The sequence below is a fragment of the Cavia porcellus genome, unplaced genomic scaffold, assembly GCF_034190915.1.
Source record: "Cavia porcellus strain 051 isolate PalLab524CR breed Dunkin Hartley unplaced genomic scaffold, mCavPor4.1 scaffold_5, whole genome shotgun sequence".
Lineage (NCBI taxonomy): Eukaryota > Metazoa > Chordata > Mammalia > Rodentia > Caviidae > Cavia > Cavia porcellus.
In genome coordinates this window covers 16,926,967-16,949,880 of record NW_026947488.1, presented here as the reverse complement: position 1 = coordinate 16,949,880, position 22,914 = coordinate 16,926,967, and the positions used below count along the sequence as shown (strand labels likewise).

General features: G+C 35.9%; 1 protein-coding gene across 3 annotated transcripts in view; it reads left to right on the top strand.

The window, feature by feature from the left end:
* Positions 1-22,914, top strand: part of Stk4 (serine/threonine kinase 4) — a 103,965-nt gene that overhangs the window by 58,545 nt on the left and 22,506 nt on the right. For 2 of the 3 annotated variants that reach the window (XM_003467679.5, XM_063248279.1), the window contains exon 10: positions 3,329-3,486. In XM_003467679.5, the coding sequence (XP_003467727.1) occupies positions 3,329-3,486 (158 nt within the window). Of the gene's footprint in view, positions 1-3,328; positions 3,487-16,029; positions 16,095-22,914 lie in introns of all 3 variants that reach the window. The other variant, XM_063248280.1, reaches the window with a different exon arrangement.

The following is a 22,914-nucleotide window of genomic DNA, read 5'->3' as shown; positions in this document are numbered from 1 at the left end:
ACTGTGTTCTATTAATGTTTAAAGTATTACAAAGTGTACCAGTGGGGTCACTTCAGGTGTCTCACATATTTTTTAAATATCCCCATCCATTTTTGAGTGCCTGCTTTCTTGCTTTGCTTTGCTTTTTTCTTAGCACAGAAAGATGCTCTGGGCTTACTTCACAATTTTCTTTCTCTAGACCTGATTTCAACTATTTTTCTTAAGAGGCCCTAGTTTCTTTTAGTGAAAGATAGTATTTGGAATTTCAGATCTAAATGCTAGATGTGCTCATTGGTGCTGAGATGTCCTTGCTCCAAGTCCTTTCAATAAAAAAACTTGGAAATCTCTTTTGTTAAAGATTTCTTTTTTAGAAGGTTCATATTAAGTCCTCCAGTTCAAATACCACACCACAGTGTTCTTCTGTGCCTTTCCCAGTTTCCTGTTTTGATATTGAGTGCCCGATCCCCTCTTTGAGGGCTCCATTGTGATTATGCCAGTGTCCCCATGCCCTTCCCAACACAGTGTGCGTTATCCTGCATCGAATGTTGGCCAGTCTGGAATGTAAGATACAGTGTTTCTAAGTAGTTTCACAGTTTCTCTTACTCTGAGTGGATCTAAACATTTCTTTTTTCATGTGTAAGGACAATTGGATATGTTGTGTGTGTAAGCCTTTAGTCCATTTTTCTACCATTTTTGATCGTCTTTTCCCTGATTTAAAAATCCTAGCTAGCTCTGAAGCCTCAGACCTGTAATCTCAGCATTTGAGCAACTGAGGCAGGAGTATCCTGAGTCCTAAGCCAACCTGAGCTATGTAACATGTCCCTGTCTCAAAAAAGAAACTTGTTTTTTAACGTATTGATAGTTTTGTCTCCCTAATAAATAAAGAACTCAAACTTCTCAAGATACTTTTTCAGATGTTTTCTTTATCTTTATTATCTTTTCATTTGGCTTATAGCGTCTGTGTGATTATTAATTTTTTAAAAATTTGTGGTGTTTTCTTCATACAAGTTTTTATCCTTTTTCTTTTTGCATTGCATCTGGATTTTTATCATAGTCAGAAAGCATATGCTATACTTAGATTATAAATGCACTCACACATATTTTCTTTTCTTTTCTTTTTTTTTTTTTGTGCTGGGGATTGAACTCACACCTTGTGCTTGTCAGGCAGGCGCTTATGCCACTGAGCTAAATCCCCAGCCCTCTCACACATAATTTGCAAGTATTTTTGGTTTCCATTTTTACAATTAAACCTTTTAACTATTTGGGATTTTCTTGGTTTAAGGTATAAGATACAGATCCATTGTAATCTTTTCACAAGTAACAGTCCAGTTGTTTGGATAGCCATGTAAACATCTGTTTTGTTCCGAGGTTTTCTGCTCTTTTCAGTTGCTTGGTATATCTAGACAGGGTAGTTAGTATGAAAATACAGTATGTTCTGAGTATGTCAGTGATCCACCAATAGTACTTGGTGAGGGTGTGTGACCCTCGGAGGTTCTTTGAACATTTTTTCCCCAGATGCTGGGGATCACACCCAGGGCTTCACACATGATGCATTAGCACTGAGCAAACGCCCAGCTCTAACACTGTTTGTGGTAATGTGTTGGTTTACGTGTAGGATTACTGCAGACTCAGAGTCTCAGAGCCAGTAATAACCTCTCCTGTGGTTGTCCCAGAAGAAGGGAATGAGCGAAAGACTAGAGCTTTCTGACTGCTCAGCTAATCTGAAGCATCACTGTTTCTACAAGTTTTATTTTGTGTAGTTCCTGAAGAAATGTGGTATGAAATAATACCTGAAGTTTAACTTGAAAACTAAATCAACTTGGCATATAACATACATCTGTAATCCCAGCAGTTTGGAAGGTTGAGGTGGGTGAATTGTAAGAGAAGATCATGAGTTTAAAGCAGCCTGGGCCACATAGTGAGACCTCATCTCAAACTTTAAAAAGCACATAAATCACCTAACATGTACCTGAAGCACCAAAACAAAATACCATATACTCACTGACTGATGTGGTGTGAAAATGTGTTTAATCCCTATAAATGAAGATGGAACAGTATCATAAACCCTTGGGAGCACCTGGGAATGGGCAAATCTGGGAGTGGGTGCCGTCAAACTTGGCAGTGCTGCTGCTGATAAAGATGGCAAAAGTCTAGGAGGCACTCAAGGTGCTGGCTTGAGAACTGGATTAGGCAGGGGTCATGTGATAAGATCACGTGGGCAGGGCTGCTGGGGAAGGTGCTGGCTGTTCTTTATCGTCCAGATCCTCCTCCCCTTACTGGACTCTAAGGCTCTGAGCCTTCTTATCCTTTTTCCTGGTCATTGTCAGAAATGGCTGTGTAGACCCACCATGTTCACAGAAAACATGGAACACTTCCTGTGTTTTTCCATATTAGATTACTAATCATAAGACAACTGGTGGAGTTGTGAAGTAGGTACATTCTGCTAGCTAGAGTTTGAAATCATGTCAAGTGAATTATTCTTTTTTGCTGTTGTTACTAGTAAACCAGCAGCTGCTGTGTTGTGCTCTCGTCTAGTCACTGCTGTTGCATAACTGCTGACTTTATTCTCTCTGGTGCTTTGAGAAACCACTTACGCCCTCCCCTCCAAGTCTTTCTTAACTACTTCCTCCAGAATTTTATGAGCATATGTAAGAGCAAATCAATTTTACTCATTAATTGTATCCAGCACTATCGTCTTTAAAAATAAATTTATAGGAAATAAATAAAATCACCTGTAGGCCTATGATGAGAGACAAATTCTGTTAATTGGTGTTTCTTTTCCAGTTTTCTTCCTTCCTTATATGATTTTACACTATTGAGAACACAGTGTGTGTGTGTGTGTGTGTGTGTGTGTATGATACTGTATCCTATTTTCTCCCTTAACTGTATTGTAAACTAGAGTTAGGTGAGTTGTAGTTTATCTACATCATCCCCCTACCTACTGCAGTGGCTGTGGAGAATTTTATATATAGTGGTTACTAAATAATCGGTTTTGCTTGTGTGTCAAGTGTTTTCTCTTTGGAAGTTATGGGGATATTTTCTAAGGGGCTTCCAAAATGTAGTATTTGCAGCTACCCAGAGTTTCTACAGGTCTCAGATCCCTATCTAGAAAAAAGAGACTGGGGGCATCTTTGTGTATTTATATCATACGGAGATCTTGAATTTTATGGGAAATATTTTAGTGAGTATGTATTTATTTTTCTGTAGTTTCAATAGGGAGTTGAAGGATTCCTTTTCCAAAAGACTTATTTCATCCATCTAATGACCATAACTCATTTGAGATCTATTTACTAATCTTACTAAAATATGAGACTATGCCATTTTACCTTTTAGTTTTCTTGTATTTTAGGAAGGGATGAGACCATACAGCCTGCAAAACCATCTTTCCTTGAATACTTTGAACAAAAAGAAAAGGAAAATCAGATCAACAGCTTTGGCAAGAGTGTACCTGACCCCCTGAGAAATTCTTCAGACTGGAAAGTACCGCAGGATGGAGACTATGAGTTTGTGAGTAATACTGAAGTGAAATGGTTATGTCTTCTGGAGAAGTTATTTGAAATATGTATGGCGCATCCAGTTCTGTCATTTCACTGGAAGTACTTGAGCATTTAAGCGTTTTCTTGTACAGTTTGAGTCTTCTGTTAACTGCTCCTGCTGCGGCTCTGGGCAGACCCACAATTTATTGACGACATTTTACTAACACCAGAGAAATTCTCACCTCCTGATTAATGACATGTTTTTACTTTATAAATCCTTTATTTACTTGCCATTTTTCTATTTGTCTAGTTTGAAATTGATAGTGGTAACAGAAATGAAGAAAAGAAATGTCAAATGAAGCTGCATTTGTCTTTAACAGTTTATTTGGGATAATGATTTTATACTTAAGAATTAGATTGAAGAGGAGTTGATACTTGTGACTTTGTTCTTTTGCTAATCAGTCTCTTCCTGAAGATTATTTGCTGTCTTTTAGAGGATGAATATTAAATTATTCCAAAGTTTCTTTTTTTATAAATCCAAATTTGTTTTTTAAAAATTTTAATGACATTAATATATTGAGCACATATTAATTAAACAGTGTATATAGTGAGATTATTAAACTGAACATGCAACAAATTAATAAGATAACCTGGATGGTCTGAAGGTGGAGTGACCATTGTTAAAGTGATTAAGGCCTAGAGAGCCAGTAATTCAGGGAGGAGGAGAAGAAACCTATTCCAGCATTTCTTATGAAAAATTGTGTGTTTTTACTTTCTGTGCTGTGGAATATTCTCTGTCAAACTCAGATACTTAGTAATATTCACAGGGATTTAATGAATGAAGACAATAAATATTTTTTTTAAAAGTAAGCTGAAGTTCATATTCCTTTTGTGAATATTTCTAGAAAAGTTTTTTTCCTTGAGGAGTTTTTTATTTTTACAGTCTTAAATTCTAATGTTTGGAATTCAGCTGTTAGAGTTCTGCTGTTATTTCCTAAAAGAGTTAGTTTGAGCATTGGTTTGGAACACGGGAGGCCTTTTATTTATTTATTTTTTTATTTTTAAATTTTTTTTGGTCTTTTTCCTTTTTATCAGTACCGGGGATCGAACTCATGACTGTGTGCTTGCAAGGCAGGCGCTTATGCCGCTGAGCTAAATCCCCAGCTCCATGGGAGGCCTTTTAAATCTGGCTTTCCACTGTTCTCTTGACTGGCCTAGAGGAAGTGATGTCACTCTTCTGTTACTTAATTTGTACTTTCATAGAATACTGTAGGTGATACAACCAAAGATAGAAGTCTTTTGAGGACCAAATGGACTCACCTGAATTTATTTAACTAATTAGTCACTGGAACAATGTTAGAAACCAGGTTCATTTGCTTTATCATCTATTTGCTCCTACATCTTTTTTAGACATTGTTCTGTTAGGGCTATTATGTGCTTTACCCTATTCTAAGGAAAAAGTAAACAGAAGACTAAAAACCCATCCCTTACGGAGGTGTCATCCTAGAAGAAAAGTAAGTGAGATATTTAGTGTATCAGGTGGTGTTAAGTATTGTGAAACATGTTATACATAAAGCAAAAGGAGGCTAAGGGAGGGAGGGGTGGCTTTTTAAAGTAGAGTAGTCAAGGAAGTCCTCATTAGGAAAAGGACAAAGTGAACTGTGTACACATCCTAAGGAAGAGCTCCCTAGGTGGTTAGAATAGCAGATGCAAAGATCTCAAGGCATAGACTTGCTTGATATGTCTGGAATGGCATCAGGAGAATGCAGCAGGAAATGAGATCAGAATATAATGAGAGGCCAGACAGTGCAGGGCTTTTTGTGTAATAAGTAGTCTAGCTTTTACTGTGAGTGGAATGGAAAATCATTGACATTAGGTGACTTAATCTTATTTATATCTTAAAAGTATTTTTCTAATCACTGTGTTGGTGGACTACAGATTTTCCAAACACATTTTTTGTGTTTTTGTCTACTGGAGCATATCCACTGTTATTCCTCTTTTAGGTCTTTGGCATTTATCTGTCCCACTCAGTCAGGACTGGGCTTTGGAAGTCTTTATTTTTATTTATTTATTTATTTTTTGGTGGTACTGGGGATTGAACCTAGGGTCTTATGCCTGTTAATCAAGTGTACCACTGAGCTACAGTCTCTGTATGTATGTATGTGTATATGTATTTATTTATTTATTAGACAAGGTCTAGATAATTTGCCTAGGCCTTAAATTTGTAATCGTTCTGTCTCAGCTTCTTGAGTTGCTGGCATAGACTTGTGCTACTACGCCTGGCATAGACTTGCTTGATATGTCTGGAATGGTATTAGGAGAATGCAGCAGGAAATGAGCTCAGAATATAATGGGAAACCAGACAGTGTAGGACTTTTTGTGTAATAAGGAGTCTAGCTTTTACTCTGAGTAGAATGGAAAACCATTGGGATGAGGTGACTTAATCTTATTTATATAAAAACCTTAACATGGTACTCTGGGATGTTATTGTTAATCAGACTAGACATGAACCTTGAATTACTGTGCTTGCTATTCTTTGTTGTCTGTGTAGTTGTAAAATGTGATTTTCTCAGTTTAGTGAATTTTTAGGCAAAGATGTTTAAATAATTTACACTTAACAAATCACATCACCAGGTTTGGTAGAACGCTTAAGAATCCTCAGGTCTATTACTCACGTGATGTAGCTTTCTTCTCGTCTTTTTGAAAACAGTGTTATAAAAGTTAGTGATCCTGAAATCCTAATCATGTTAGTGCTAGTCATTCTTCTTAGATCAATAGTTGCAGGGTATGAAGAGTTAATTTCTCTTTCCTCACTAAGATCATTTGCGCAGAACTTGTTTTGATGGAAAAACTGCTTATAAAAGGGGGGCTTTGTTTTATAGGTCTTAGAAAGGACTTTCAATTTTGGACGTAGGTGATTACTATAGGAAGTGGTCCCCGAGCAAAGTGCATAGTTAGCACATTGCCCAACTTGTATTCCTTCTGAGATTTTCTTCTAACGTAGAGGACATAAACTGGCATCATGCAGCTCACAGACCTTTCTGTGTGTTGCGTACAGGGTTGAGATTTTTAAAAATTAGTTGCCTATATTTAAAACTTCAGAGATTTTACATGAAGTGCCAGATCTTCAGTTTATCTTCAAAACATGGGAGTTAGGGCTGTGATAGACCTACCTTATTAATTGGATGATGGTTGTCTGCAACTGAGTATCATTTGGCCTGTTTAACATGGCCTCTCCAGTGCTCCATGTTAACCTGGCCTACTTCACTCACTGTCTGACCTGTCTCTCACCTAGAGATATTTGATATTAGAACTCTTGCTCCAAATCATTTGGATTTATATATATCTGAGTCAAACCATGCAGATACATTTTTGTTTTCATAATTTAAAGACAGTTTTTTTTTTTTAACATGTTAAGAGCATTTCAAGCTAAACAATGGAAAAGGCTTGAAGTGGGATACATAAGAACTGCCAATCAAAAGGTGACAGCAAATGAAAATTATTTCTTATGCCTTTATATTCTTGACATAAAGCTCTCACCTTAACCCCAATGCAAGTATGGAAATGATAGTCTACAAGGACAGTCCTAAAAGTGCCCCCCAGACCATCTGGAAACGTGTAGTAATTATAATTTCTCAGACTCTGCCCCAGACCTACTGAATCTCTGGAGAAAACACCCAGTGGTATTTTTGTCTGCCTACCTGTTGACTCTAACCCATGAAAGTCTATCTAAAAGATTTTTAGAATGCATTCTGCCTTCATATAAGCTTCTTTTTTTTTTTCTGCTAGTACTATAGATATGCAGAGAAAAGAATGTGTTCATATTTCTTAACATTGTATGATTATTAAATTGATTTTTTACTTCTTTTAAGCCTCCTAATTCTTATCACAGGTACTGATGAAGTGCCAAAAATATGAAAAAATGTATGTCTGTAAATCACATTGGAAAAGAAAGAACTCATCCATTGGAGAAAGTTCTAAATAATCTCCTTAAGATTAATGAGGATATGTGTCAGACTAGCTAGCATATCCCCTTAACGGCCTCATAGAACAGAACAGATTTTCTGATTCCAGACATGCAGTATTTTAACTATGAAAACAGATACTCTCTTTCCTCTTGAGAAGGCAGTTGTTATTTTGAAATAAACTTGAAATAATTTAATCATAGTGGCAGAATTTGATACTGACAAAAGATGCATATTTTCGTGAAACTGAATATTTGTCCCATTTCTAAAATTGAATTATTTCCCAAGTTGAAAAAACAAAAACTCAGACTCTCCTAATGTTTGAGATATGTAGTGATTAAAGTGAAAAAGGGTGCTTGAAAATACAGCATTCTCTAAAATTGATTTCATATTTAATAAACATCACATTTTTAGAAAATAATAATACTTTTATGAGAATTCAGACCATCTCATTTTGTCCATTTCTAATGTCACAAAGAGCTATAAACTTAAATCCAGTTTTGCTTACGAATCTTCAAAAAATAATCTGTGATACTTAAGTTTAAGATAAGTTGCATGTCAGCAATGTTGAACAAGATAGACAAGGCTCAAGGCTTATACATTTAAGAGTTTGTAGTGATGAAAATTGACGTAAGTAATCCAGTAAATACGTCAGTTCAGGCAATAATGACTAGTTTACAAAAGCGTAGTGATGAGATAACATGGGGTAGGCCTGTGGAGAGATGGGGCATTCCACTAAGACAGGAGCAGGTAAGGACAGCAAGCCATAGTGAGGAAGAGAAAACAATCAGTGGCTGAGCAGGACCTACTTGCAGGACCTAGTTGGAATGTGTAAGGCAAGAAAAATACACTGTGACTAGAGCTGAATGACTTTCTAGGACAAGAATCTAAATATAATTGCATCAGTAATCACAGAAAATATTGAGTGCATTCAAATCACCTATTAAAAATAGAAACTTTGGATTAAAAATAACTGTCAAAATTCAGCTAAAAGCTACTTTTAAGAGATATAAAATAAAATATCACCAAATAGTTGAAAACAGAAGAATGGAAAAAAAAATATACTAGGCAAATACATACTTAAAGTGAAATAAGATTTGAAAGACTATTATATGAGAAGGAGATGTATTTTATCTTGGTGCAAGGTATACTGGTCCAGAAGATACAAGCCATGAATCTATATGAAGCATATATAGATATCTGAAATTGACAGAAATGCAGTACAAGAAAAAATGAGAAAATCACAGTCATAATTAAGTATTCTTGAGTCATAATGGACTTAAGTATTATTTTCTCAAGAATGACATTTCAGGCTAGGAGCATAGTTCAGTGATAGAGTGAATGCTCAGCACATGTGAGACCTTGTTCAATCTGGATCACCAATGAATGAATGACATTTCAGCTACAAAGAACTCAAAACCACTGCTAATGCAGTTAACAAAAACAAAAACTAGAAAAGACTTTCAAGTGAAGTTAAGCTTTAAAGACATATGGAATATTCACAAAATTTGGCTACGTTTTAAAGTACTGAAAAAGAAATTGACCTCAGCATAGAAATTATACAGGCTGTATTCACTGACTATATCTCAATAAAATTAGAGATCAACAATAAGAAAGTAGTAAAGCCATGTTTTTCTACTTGGAAATGTAAAAATGTCAATGCAAATGATTCTTTCTTTAAAGATAAACAAAAATTATAAACTGCTTATGAATGAATTATAAAAACTCTAAAAAATTTGTATTTCCTGTAATTAAGGACCTGTCAGATATGGCAAAAAATGGGACTCACAGGAAGATTTATAACCTTAAGTGCATTTTCTAGTTAGGACGCAAGAAAGATTGTAAGTAAACTGAAAATAGGATAAAGATAAAAACAAAATTTAATGGAGTTCAAAACAGAAAGTTGATTAGGAAAACCAAAGGCTGGTTTGTTGTAAGGATTTGACATTTGAAAGACTTGAATAAGTTCAGAAAGAGTGTGTAGATCAGCAGAGGTTTGAGGCAACATGATTGGCTTGAAAGCCCATCCTCCTAACCATCTGTGTGGTGTGGCCTCTCTCTGTAGGCTGTTTTGGTAAATTCTTTTATTTTTAATTTATTTCTGTTTTGATCACCTCTTGGCCTTTTGGCTAAGTTGAAGTGTAGTATCTATTTTGTTCAGTTACTTTTTTTTTTTTTTAGGTATTGAGGATCGAACTCATGACCTCACGCCTGCCAGGCAGGCACTTGTGCCACTGAGCTACATCCCTGGCCCTTGTTCAGTTACTTGCAGTAGCATAATTTTCAAAAAAAGTACAAAAGTCTTGTATTTCTTTGATTAAATTTATTACTAGCTATATATTCATATTTATGTTTCGGTCAGTTCTTTTAGTTCATAAATTTCTTTTATTAAAAAATGTAGGAGCCCAGAAAAGAGCAAGAAACCCAGGGAAGGCATCCAGAAATCTCATTTGAAGTATGTTTTGAAAGATGAATAGGAATTTTCTAGCAGCAAAAAGGAGAAGACATTTTGGCCTTAAAACTGTGTGTTTTGCTGGGGTGTATGGTGGAGATGCTGGGTCTTATGGCATGGCCAGGAAACTAACTGCAGCATGCGGACGTGGGGTCTGAACAAACCAGGACAGGGACTAAAGTAAAATTCTTCAGCCGAAGAATGAGTGTCTACTATACTCATTCATTCTGGGCATTTTTGTTTTTAGTTTTCCTAAAATTATCAGAGAAATTGAAAATAGAATCCCAGTGCAGCTCAGATCTAATATGCCTCTGAAGTTGTATGATAATGAGCCCATCACACTGTAAAGCCAGCGAACTAGTATTTCAGAGTTAATTTGATGAAAATAACAGAATCTGAGCAAGATTAATTATTCAGATTCTCTGGATAGTTACATCATTCAGTTCTCTTTATAGTAGGGAAAGATAAATTTTAGTTTGAAGTTTTGCCCTAGGCAGTTGACAACAACCTGTGTTGTCTTAAAACTTTGTCTTAACTGTTCAGGACTCCAAATCTGATTGTAAGTTGAGATTTCTTTGAGTTTTTATAAAGAAATACTACTGAATTGCCAAAACATGGTCAAATAGTCATTGTTTAGTAGGTCATACTTTTTGCTTTTACTGTATACTTTGGAAATTAGACATTTGGTGGCAAGTAAAAACTACCACTAACTTGTTTATAATTTAAAATCATAATGAATTTGGAAGCAGAGATTTTTCATTTACTCATGCTTAATATTATCAAGGACATATCTTTCTGTTGTCTGGGAACCTAGATCTCTATAACTTAAAACTTTTATCGGCCATTTTATAAAGACTAAAGAAAGATAGACCAAATACTGTCTTTGAATTTGTCCATTTGTTTCCAAATGAGTAAAAAATAATTAGTACATATCCTTAAATATACCAGCCTCCATTGTAAGATAAAATCTAATAAAGTTCCTTCCCATGACTCAGCTTCAAAAATCATTAACTTAAAACTGTTCTTGTCTCATTACCTTCCACTATCGTTATTCCTTGTTCTCACCTCTTGATTATTTAAAGTAAATGAAAGCAGGCACATATCATTTCTAAACATTACATATATCTGTAAATGATTAAATACCTCTTTATAATTATACTTCTATTACACCTTTAAAAATTCTTAGTGTTATAAAATGCTTGTCACTGTTCAGTTTTCCCCAATTATACTTTTTTAATATTTCGGTTGAATTAGAATCCAAATAGGATTTTATATAGTACAATTGACTGATCCTTTCTTAAACTGCTTTTACTTTATAGCTTCCCACTGTCACTACTTTGTGATATTGTTAAGAAACTGGTTGTAGTCGAACTGGTTGTTATTTCCAACAATCTGGACATTTCTGATAGAATCTAAGTGATAACTGTTTAATATGTTTCCTGAATTTCTACCAACTGATAGTTAAATGTAGAACAGGAGTTCTCAGGATCCTTTCACTTTTGTGAACATTAGTGAGGGACCAAGGATTTAACTCAGTGCCTCAAGCACTTGCCTGCTAAGCGTAAAGTTGTGAGTTTGATTCCTGGTACCAAAAAAAAAAAAAAAAAAAAAAAAAAATTTGATGAAGACTAGAGCTTGCCTTGCAGGAGGTCCTGGGTTCAGTCTGCTTGGAGGAGCAGAGACAAAAAGCAAAGCAAAACAAAACCAAAAAACACAGTTGAGGTTCTCAAAAAACTTTTACTTATGTGGGTTATATTTCTTCATATTTTCGGGGCTGGGGATTTACCTCAGTGGCATAAGTGCCTTCCTGGCAAGCACAAGGTCATGAGTTCGATTCCCAGTACCGAAAAAAAAAAGTGAATATTTCTTCATATTTTCTGAGTTAGAAATTAAAACTGAGAATGCTAAAATAATTTTTGTAAACTCATACATTAATGTAAATGTGTTTATGACAAATGGTCCATAGTCACAGAAGCAAGTGAGAAAAATAACATTGTTTTAAATCTGAATGGCTTAATAGAAGACAACTAGATTATCATTTTCTGTTTTTGCATTCAGTCTGTCATAATATATAGTTTGGGTTGAAATATGTGAAGAAAGTCTGGCCTACCAAAGATGTGAAATTGGGAACGAGGAAGGGACAGTTTAATAGGCTTTTTTTTATATCATATATTTGAACTCAGTTGTGGTTTCATAAAGGTTTGTTGCAGTGTGGAATCTGAAACTATGTCAATGAACTTTTCTTACTCTGCATATTAAAATTCTATGGCATATCTTGTGTTTTGAATGGAATATTTACTTGTGTTGTAACATCATGCCTTGGTCATTTGGAAAACACTGGTTCACTGAGGTCCACAGATTTTTCCAAATGTTGGCACATTTTAGTATACAGTATGTAGAAAGATTCATATTCCTAGAAATTATGACTAATCTCATCAGAAAGCTAAGTGAAAGGAAATTATTAAACTTTACAGTGATGGAATAGGTTTTTCAAAATTCTATTTTTTGTTTGAAAATTTGAATTTTAGGGCAAACTTGGCTCTTTTCTTTTAAGTGACAGTTTGGGATTTTCATTTTTAGGAAAATGTCTGTCAGATACTTGGGTCTGAATAACCACAATTTGTTAGCATATCTTTTCTATAAAAATGGTGCTTTATGGAAAAAAACAGCTGGTTGAGGTCATAGCTTAAAAGCTCAAATATTCTCCTAAAGAGGACCATCAAATTTCAGTTACAGTAGTAGTGCTGTATGTCAACTTCCTGTTTCAGCACAGGTACTGTTAAAAGACATGAACTTTAATAAAATTAATACTTTTTACTACCTCAAGAATGTTCTTTTTAAAAAAATCTTATTTTAAAGAAAATAAAACCAAACAAAATAAAGCAGAATAAAACCAGTCAAAACAAAACAGTAAAGTAATACAGGATTTCAAAACAGGGTACTAGACAACAGTGGCCTGGGAAATAGCTCAGTGGCACAACGCCTGCCTGGCAAGTGTGAAGCCATACAGATTTAAAACAATCCCCAGTACAAAAAAAAAAAAAAAAAAAACCCACAATAGAAAATCAACAGTGGCTATCATAATACTTCAAAATTGCTGCTCATATCATCAGACATAATAAAATCAAACAACACAGAATAAAACCAATCAAAATAGAACACTGAAGAAAACAAAACAATACAGTGGAGCAAAACAAAACAGAGAGAACAATACTGGATTTCAAAAGCAAGACACAAGGAAATCCCCCATAGTTGCTATATTGCATATTGTTATTCTTGGAATATGTGCTCAGACTACTGGCTTTAGGCCTGCAAAATCAAAATCAAACAATACAAAAATTAAGTTGTTTTTGTACCTCAGTTGCTATCAACTCAGCCTGTGATCCTGTGAATCAGCCGGTTGCTTACGGGGGCTGGGAGGCGGGGGTGGGTAGAGGAGCAGGAGGACTCCTTATCTCCCAGCCTGCACACCAGCTGGCTCATGGGAGGGGCAAATTGGCTTCTTATTTCTCTTCTCCTGGCCCCACATGGCCACTGCTGGCTCATGGGAAGGGTGAATTGACTTCTTATTTCTCTTCCCCGCTCCACATGGCTGCTACTCCCTCAAGGATATTCTTAAGGAATTTATTTTTAAAAAGCATATCATGTGGTTATAAAGAATGCAGTAATTGCTAACCCTGCTAGGTGCCACTTTTGGATTCATACTGAGACTAGTATATAAGCACAGTAGAAAATAATGTCTTAGGGTTGACATGAAAACAGTTTAATCTTGCAGATTCTCCTAAGGAGAGTGAGAGACCTTCCACAGATCTACATATCATAATTTGAGAACTGCAGATCTGAAAGTGTGATCAAACTCAGTTTTGGGAGAGTTTTTTTGGCAAACATATGTCATAGGTTTTATGTATACGTCCATCTGGAGGTTCATAATGTCTGGGTTTGTGGCTGTCTCTCTTTCACTATTGTTAAAAGCAGTTGATGTTCATTGCCTAAATGTTATTTGATTGGAGGATACAAAACGATGGCATTTGAGCATCCTTGCCACATTTATTAACGGAAATACTTCTGAACTTAAGTGTTTCTTTATGAAGATATTCTCATGTACAATTTATATAGAAAAGACAAATATATATTTGATTTCCCCTTCACTGTTTTTCAAAATAAGAAGTTGGTTCTATACCATATTCCAAAGATAACTATGATTTTTCATACTATTATGTATTTATAGATTTAGAAATATTTGATGAGTTTTAGTCTTTTCATTCTTTTTATGTAAATGGATACACCTATAGTCCATATTCTTTTAAAAGATTATTGTCAATTAAGTTTATTAGTACACGTTAGGTATTTTCTGTTTTTTTTTTTTTTTAATTTAAATTGTTTCATCTTGATATGTCCCAGGGCTTTTAAAAGTCTGTTTTATTGAGGCATGATTTTATTTCCAGTACTGAGTTCTTGAGTCCAGAAATAAAAGAAATAAGATTGAACTCAGGAATATAGGTGCAGGGAAGGTTTTTTTGGGATTCTGGCTTGGCTAGAGTCACAACTGTGATGAAGAGCAAATCATGCTGGTGGCTTCCTAAATAAAAGAAAGGGGTGGCTAACAAAGGAGAGGTTCTTGCCAGAAATTCAGGTTCTCTATGCAAATGTGGGATTTGAGTTTGCAGATGACGCTGAGTCCTGACTGGCCAAGTTTTGAGTCCAGCTAAGCGGGGCAGCTCATCTGTCTCTGTCAGCTTTGATAGTGGGGTAAGTGAGGCCAGTTTTCAGATTGATCCTGTCTTGCATCTGTGTGGTAGGATGTGTTTGTAGCTGTTTTTTATCTTTTTAAGTCTAGGGCTGTATGTGAGCCCCAAATCCCCATTTATGTCCTTTTTGGTTTTACTATGAAAGCACAGAATAGGCACAGTCAGTGTAGGTCTATTCCTGGGGATTTTGTCATTCTGCTCCCCTTTGGGTGGTTCCTGATAATGTCATCCGTACTTTTCTAGAGCTTCCTTTGCTTTCTAGTATGGTGAACTATTCCAGTTTATCTTCTGCATTTCTTATACCAAACCTGGAAACAGCCATTTTTTTAAGCACTCTAGTTCTTTTTATTGGAAATAGTCTTTAGAGACCACGATCGGATAGAAGGTATGCTCACTACAACTAGGCCATTTTTTTCCTAGGGCTTTTTAATAAACAAAATAGAGGTGTTGTTTGTTTGTTTGTTTTTTACAGACTCCTGAATTCTTATGTTATTTTCCATATCGATTGAATGCAATAGATTTTTTTACTTAACAACTTTGATCTCACATTTATCATTCCTTTTGCTCTAGCATGTTAATGCTTGCTTTACATTCCACACTAAAAATAGCAGCCTCAGCATAACAGCACCAGCAGCTTCCAGCAGCAGTTGTGGGAAACAGCTGTGTTCTTTTGTTCTTAGGACAGATCCTAATGAAGATACACAGGTGAGTTACTGTGTATTACAGCTATGCGTAATAATTTCTGTGTGGATGTGCCATACACCAGGCTTTTCCCCCTCTCTTTTTAGGTTTTGCTTTTTTATTGCTTTACTTTATATTTATATAACTTATATGCTTCCAAAAGCAAATTGACAAGACAAAGTTTCTGAGATTTAGTTTATTCCTCTTTTTCCTCTCATTCTTTTTATTGTTGTTTTGGAGTTTACACACAAACATACATATATTTGTACTCCTATTCTGAGGAAGGAGTAGTGTGTTACACACATTTTTTCTACCTTTATTTTCATTTCACTTAACTATGCGTCCTTAAAATCACTCCATAGCAATGTGTACCCGTCACTCCTTTTTTTCTTGATGCTTAGTACTGTTGAGAGTTTATCCAACCAGTTTACTACTGATTAGTATTCAGATTATTTCCAGTGATTTTAAAGTTCATTGTTTCATAAAGCTTTTAAAAACAGGGAATGATACTTTTTATAATTGTTGTCTTTGGCTTTTTTAAGGCTCTTGGTCTTTGCCCTTCAGTTTTGAGGGGCACGTTACATATTTTAAGCCTGTTTAGTTTTTTTTTTTTTTTTCACTGTGAGAAGTAGATTTATTCAGATGTATCTCTTTGCCACAATCTGGTGCTGTTTATGTAAACAGGCTAGCCTTTGAGAATAATTTAATCATAACACTGTGTGTTACAGGAAAATGAGCAATCTTCTGGCAAACATCCTTTGTCGGCCTGCCCTGGGCATCGGAATGTTGCCAGGTTAGTGTTAACTATGAAAAAGTCCTGGAGGCCTGGAGTTCCTAATTGTTATAATCAGAACCGGACATTTTTAAAGTTTGGATCCCATTACCACCCAAGTGCAGATTTGGTTGTTACTTTAATTTTGCTATAATTTGAAGTTAGAAAGGAAAAGGAAAAACAGCCCTAAGTTCAGTATTGTCTGTTCTTCATCAAGAAGCTCCCAGGGACGGGAAGATGTTTTATAATCTTTTTATCCATGATCAGATGCGCTATCCATCGAGCCACAGGCCTGTGGTATTTTACCTGAAAGGTATTTTAAAATGAGAATTTAGAAATCTAGAAAACAAAGTTTTTAATTTTTAGCTGAAGCAAATATACATTTTTTGCTTATTACTAGGCCCACAGCCATGACTGAGTTGTGGTCTCATTTACCTAGACATCTGTCTTTTGCTCTTCTTCCTCTGAGCTGTCAAAGATACTTTCTCAGCTTCTCCTCCCTTTTTTTTTTTTTTTTTTAACTTGGGCTCTTGGGAGGTCAGTAACTCACATTTCTGGAATGTGAAATGTTAAGACAAAAGAAAAGTAAAAATTTTTTACCTCTATCCAAAGAAAAAGTCTCTAGTAGGAGGCACTATTTCCTTATATTACACAGTGCTCTGAAAGAAAAACATGGTGTGGGACACCTTTTATTACCTGGGGATATGTCCCTCATGTCCTTTCCTTCTCCCAGCACAATCACTTTACTTACTAAGAACCCTGATGTCTGCTACTCAGATGAAATACAGCACAATCAAACTTTTTTTTGGTCTTTTGACAAGTTTACTTCAAGTACTGGTAATTCTTGAATGGAAGGAAGTTATTCTTTCTTTTCTTTATTTCACTATTGGAGTTTGATTATGGAGATTTTGAACCAACTATACGGAGAGATATTGAGAAGTTGATTCAAAGAGGCAAAGACTGATTTGGTACTTTATTGTATTGTTGCTCAAGAAAGCAGAGCACAACACAGGCCCTTGGTTTTTCTATCCCTAAACGTTTTTTGACTGAAAATGTTAGATTTCACTTTGTTAGACAGTTCTATAAAATTACAGCTGAGTTTCTTTGTATGTAAGTAGATTATGTCACAGTACCAGGTAACTGCACCTCTAGTTACACTATAATTGGTCCTTAAGATCACTAGAGTCAAACTTTATGGTTAAATATTGACTTTACTATTTGCTGAGTTGCTTTAGGCCAGTTTTCTTCTTTCTGAGCTTCATTTTCCTCATCTGCAAAGTGGAGATGATACTAGGACCAACGAAATCGATTTTAAAGTGTTGATACGAAAATTAAATGGAGTAACCATATAAAGTGACTGTCATGTATTAGAGACTTTATAAATGGCAGTTTCATTTTCTTTCCCTTTCTTTTTTGATACATTGTCCGTGGTATAAATATCAGTTACCGAAAGTTTTTTCTTCAGTGATTTTCCCCTGCCTTCCATTAAAAAACTAGAGATACATTCCCAAAGAGAACTTCCTCCTGTAAGGGGCTAGTTTAAAAACTGCTCTAAAACTATTGCTACAATAGTTGGAAATTGATTACCAAAGTGTTTGTGATTATACTTTTTAGAATTTTCCAATTCCTTCTCCATTATTCACTTTTTCTTATATTTCTATTCAATATAATTTTTCTTTCTACGCACCTCTGCTTTAATGAACTGTGGATGTTTTCTGATACTGGACTACTTCCATTACAATTACATAGTTTTGCCAATAGAGGCCGCCCTTTCACTTCATGTGTGTCTTGTTTAGTGTGTAGACTATCGTTAGGGCAGACCAGAAGGTTGTCAGGTAAAATGGGTGATAAAATTAATTCACCCATAGGACATTGTATGAAGTGAGCTTCCCATGAAGATAGAAGTACTTCATGTCAGTAGAATGTACATTAAATTACATCAGAAGAGACCCTTTTTTTTCCTTTTTTTTTTTTTTTAAAAGACCCTTTCTTTAACTGGGACCTTCAGTGAGGAGCTCTCTTTGAATTTTAGGTTTATGGTCTGTAAAAATCAAGCATAATACTACCCATCCTGCTTCTTCAAAAGGTTGGAGGAAAGATCAAATGAAATGTAGGATGGGTTATTTGAACCAAGTTGAAAGTGGCACAATTCTGATAGCAGAGAATTGTAAGGCTATATTTGTTTTGGGTTTATTGTGTATTACTCACTTCACATTTCATTTTACTTTTATAAAAAAAATTACTATTTGTTCTTTGAATGAGAGCAAATAAACCAGAGACAGGGCATGACCAAGAAAGCAGTTAAGTCCAGACTTCTGGTATGCTTCCATTTGCTGTTGATAGTAGTGTGATCATCACTTAATATGTAACATTAAAGGTAATGCAAAAGTACATTAGTATTTTGTTATCTGATTCGGTGATACTTACGGTGCTCCCACTAGGAAACAAGGCAGAGTTTTTTATCCTTTTGTATAGTTTGAAGAACAGAATTCCAGAGGCTGTCTTTGTCTGTCTGTCTGTATCTCTGTCTCACTCTGTGATAGTCGGAGCACTAAGGTATATTCTAATCCATCTATTTATTTTTTTTTTAAATACTTTAACTTTTGAGGCAGAGTCTTGCTAAGTTGTCCAGGCTGGCCTCGATGTTGGCAGTCCTCCTGCCTCAGCCTCCCAAGTAGCTGGAATTATAGGCATGCATTACGTTTTTGAAAGAGTTGTAGGGGCTGCCTATTGGAAACTTGCATGTTGTCCCCCTTGGTAGTGTACTTGGCTGAATAAACTGTTACCTTTGCTTTTGTTTTGGTTTTTTTTGAGAAGCATCTTATTATATAGTTCAAGCTGGCCTTGAACTCAACAGTGATCCTCCTGCCTTAGCCCCCTGAGTGCTCAGATTATAGGTGTGTGCCACTAAGTCTGGCTCCTTTGCTCTTACCCTTGCCTGGGTAAATTTTTTTACTGCTCACGTCACTGGCTTAGGCAGTCTTACATAACTATAATGTTCCTACTTTGTCCCAGAATCAGGTCTAGAACTCAAATTTCCAGATTCCTTCACATTTCTGTTAACTTTTGGGTGTTTTCTGACGTGAAAACAATAATACCATGAGCACCTGCGAGGTATTTAAAGAGTATTACAAGTCAGGCAAGAGAATTGTTCTTAGATAGTATATGATGGGGACTAGATACCCAGGGAGAATGGTTTTAGATTTATTTCATATCACTGTAAACTTTGTGACATTATAGCAGTATTTATCATTGACTTAAAAATTTTTATTAATCAGAACACAATGCAGATTGACAAGCTGTGAGTCTTTCATTTAAGTAAATATTTTCCATATTGGAATAGTTTAATTATTACATTTTAAAAATATATTCTTCGTTTACTTTTGAAACCATGGGTTTTATAAAAATTTCATTATTGTGACAGAATGTCATGCTAACTAAAAGGGCATTATTTTAAAAACACTTGACTTTGACCATATGTAACCTCTTTGAAAACAAAGCCACTCTACTGTGGAGGAGGCCTAGTGGCCGCAGCAGACCCTTGGTGTGCTTTCTCGTGCTGTCTTGTCACAGTGTGCCTGTTAGTCTCACTCAGGCACTCGTTTCCCAGTTTTTCTTGTCATAACCTGTAATCTACTGTCTGATCTGTATAGTCTTTCCTGTTAATTTCCTTTTTCACACTAATAAAAGGAACTGAGTATTTCTTAGCAATTTTTATATTGGCTCTCATTTTCCTATTTTTCATTTTATTGGCAGGGATGCTTACTATCTTAAGACTGGGTTGTAGAATTTGGGAAGGAAATGATAAAAATACTAGTTATTGCATTCTTAATAAATGTAGAGTTTTAGCTCATTTTTTCTCAAACTGTCTCTGCACCTATGCCCAGTAGGGCTTATTCCCACTCATTTAGCAGTGAGTCTTGGAGGCACTAGGTGACATGTCATCTGCAACACATGATGCATAAGTTTGTTAGGTTTTAAATCCAACTTTTCTGATGTCAGGATCATTATTTTTCTTAGAATAACACACATGTTTGCGTGGAAAGCATTATATATGTGCTGATGGTGAACATGTGCCTAATTCAAATGCTGCCTATTTTTTCTCTGATGTACCCAACATTTGGAGGATAACCACAACATATAGGGCCTCAAAATGTGTTGTCATTTGAACATATTGTACATTCTTTACTGAACTTGCCAGAGCTTTTCAGATTTATATTTTGTAATAACTTCATCTGTGCACATAGAAACTTTTTAATTGGACTATAGATTTGACAGATGTGGAATTTAGGTTTTTTTTTCCCTTTCATAAAACTTTAGTAGAAAACATTGCTTGGAATTGCGGTGTTGGGAATCCCCTAGATCAAAATTAGATAAAGCATAGTAAGCATTTAGCAAAAGTGCCTGGCATTTCTACTCTTTATTATTGATATGTGGGTTCCTCTCAGAGTGATGGCTTACATCTAGCTAAAGAAAACAGTGGATCAGGAATCAGGTCTTTACCCTGACAGTCACTAGCTGTATGTCCTTAATCAGTCCTGCTGACTTTTTGAGGGCTCTGTTTCTTCAGCTGCTGGTAGGACTTCAAAAGCACATATATTGAAAAGTCTTCAAGGACGCTCAAGTCTCTGCATCTTTGTTTGCTAATTGTTAAAATATTTCATAGGAGTTATATGACTCTGAAAGTGATAACCTGTGTAAAGCAGGTAGACTTTTCCCCTTTGTCCTTTGTAAGTGCTTTGGACACTCAGAAGAATAAAATAAACCTAGAGGGAGGATAACTGACCAAGAACCAGATAGATCTTGTCAATCCTGGCTTCACTATTAGGAGATGTGTAACCCTGGGCAAGTTGCATAATTTAGAATGAATATACTAACCACATTTACCTCAGGGTGATTGAGATTACTTTTTATTTTTTATTTTTGGTACCAGGAAGGACCTCATACTTGCCAGGCAGGCACTGTGCCACTGAGCTAAATTCCTGGCTCTGGGATTAAATTTTTAAATGCTTATAAAGTTTTAGCAGAGTGCCCAACGCAGAGTGGTTTTTCAGTACAGGTTATATATATGTGGAACACTTAGGTGGAAAAATTGATGAATGCCCAGCAAAGGAGACAACTTGAAGATTAGACTTAATGATTAGATGGTCTATTCCCACAGAAGGAGATAGGAGGAAGCTGTAACACTTCCTTCACATTTTGCTAAGTACACTGCCAGGGCAGCTTCCACTTCTTAGCTCAAATGTTGGCTTTGAAGCATTTATTTAATACCTAAGTGAGCTGACTTTGGTTATGACTTTCTTGTTCTTGGAGTTTAAGTAGTAAGTATACTGAATGAAACATTGATAGACTATGTTTTCTCTGACCAGATTGTTTCCCTTCCATGCTTGCCTATAGAAGCTGTAAGATTGGGATAGGTCTCTCTCACATTTTATTTTTCAAAATAGTTTTAACCTTGGTAGTATATTGGTAATATGAAATAACTCAAGTAAGTATCTGTGAGAGAGACAGACCCGGACACAAAATACAGAGAGCTCCGTGGGAGCTATCAGCTATTGGGTGCTCCTGGTGATAGAGCTGAGTTCCTTTTGCACACATTGGAGCCAAAGGTGGTCAGGTGCAGGAGGAAGGGCAAACTCAGTTCCATTTGATAGACTCACCATTCACTTCCATTTGCTCTTTGGAAACAATAATGTGAAAACTATTGTGGAATTTTGTAACCTTCATACACAGCATGTTTCTAGTGTGAGTTTTAAATATCTTAAGGGAGTGGTATTTAAAATAAAATAAAGTCAGGAGATTTGCTTTTCTCTCCCAAATACTTTTATTCCCAGATAATGGAAGGACCAACCATATGATTATTTTTACACACTGGCGAGAAATGTTTCATTCCAGATTCAAGTGGAATTTTTCCACTTTTGGAAGTGCTGCTAAGGCTGTAATTATAAACTACAACCATTCCTGGGCTAATTTAAAAACAGTTCCTGGGATGAATTAAGATCTCGCAATGAAAATACTATGTACAATCTGTCACTTATCTGTGGCAACTCTTTTTGGTACTGCCTGGTTAGTGGAAGTTTACTGAAGGAATATTTAACAATTGCATGAATTCAGCACTTAGAATAGTGCTTGAGTTTGTGGTATTTGATCAACATGAGTTTCATAGTAACGTGGAAGGTGTGTGATGCACAAGATTTCACCTTTTTTTCCTTAGCATTCCCCTTTTTGTTTGTTTTGTTTTTTCTTATGGAAACAGAAAATCCAAGAGGAAAGCCTGAATTAGTTTTTTTCATTCTCTCTTTTTTTTTTTTTCTTTCTTTTTTGTGTGTGGGAGATTGAACTCACAACTTTGCGTCTGCCAAGCAGACACTTAGCTGCTGAGCTAACCCCCTGGCACCTCATTCCCTAACTTCTGACCTCTACTCTATCACTCCATTTCTTTCCCTTTCCTCTCCATGTACTTTGTCTGAGTCTAACCAGAGTGAATGACTGAAACTTCAAGGAAAGCTTCATGTTAGACTAGTGGACCTCTAAGGTTGGAGCAACCCTGAGAGTCTGTGGTAGCACGTTAGTGCAGCCTTGTAACTACTCACCACTGTGCAGTAGATGTGCAGTAGAGTGGGTGAGTATTCAGCACGCAAGCTAAGGCTGGCTGCAGAGAGAACAGGCAGCAGCGCCTACTCCATGACTGTAGATTGATCACACATCACCCCAGGGATGTGTGGGTGCTGGTGACTGGAGAGCCACATTGGCTATATTTTGTAATTTGCATCACTGAAATGAACTCTTTAGTTCACTATACATCTCACCACCGCCTCTATATTGTTTTAGAACTGGCCTT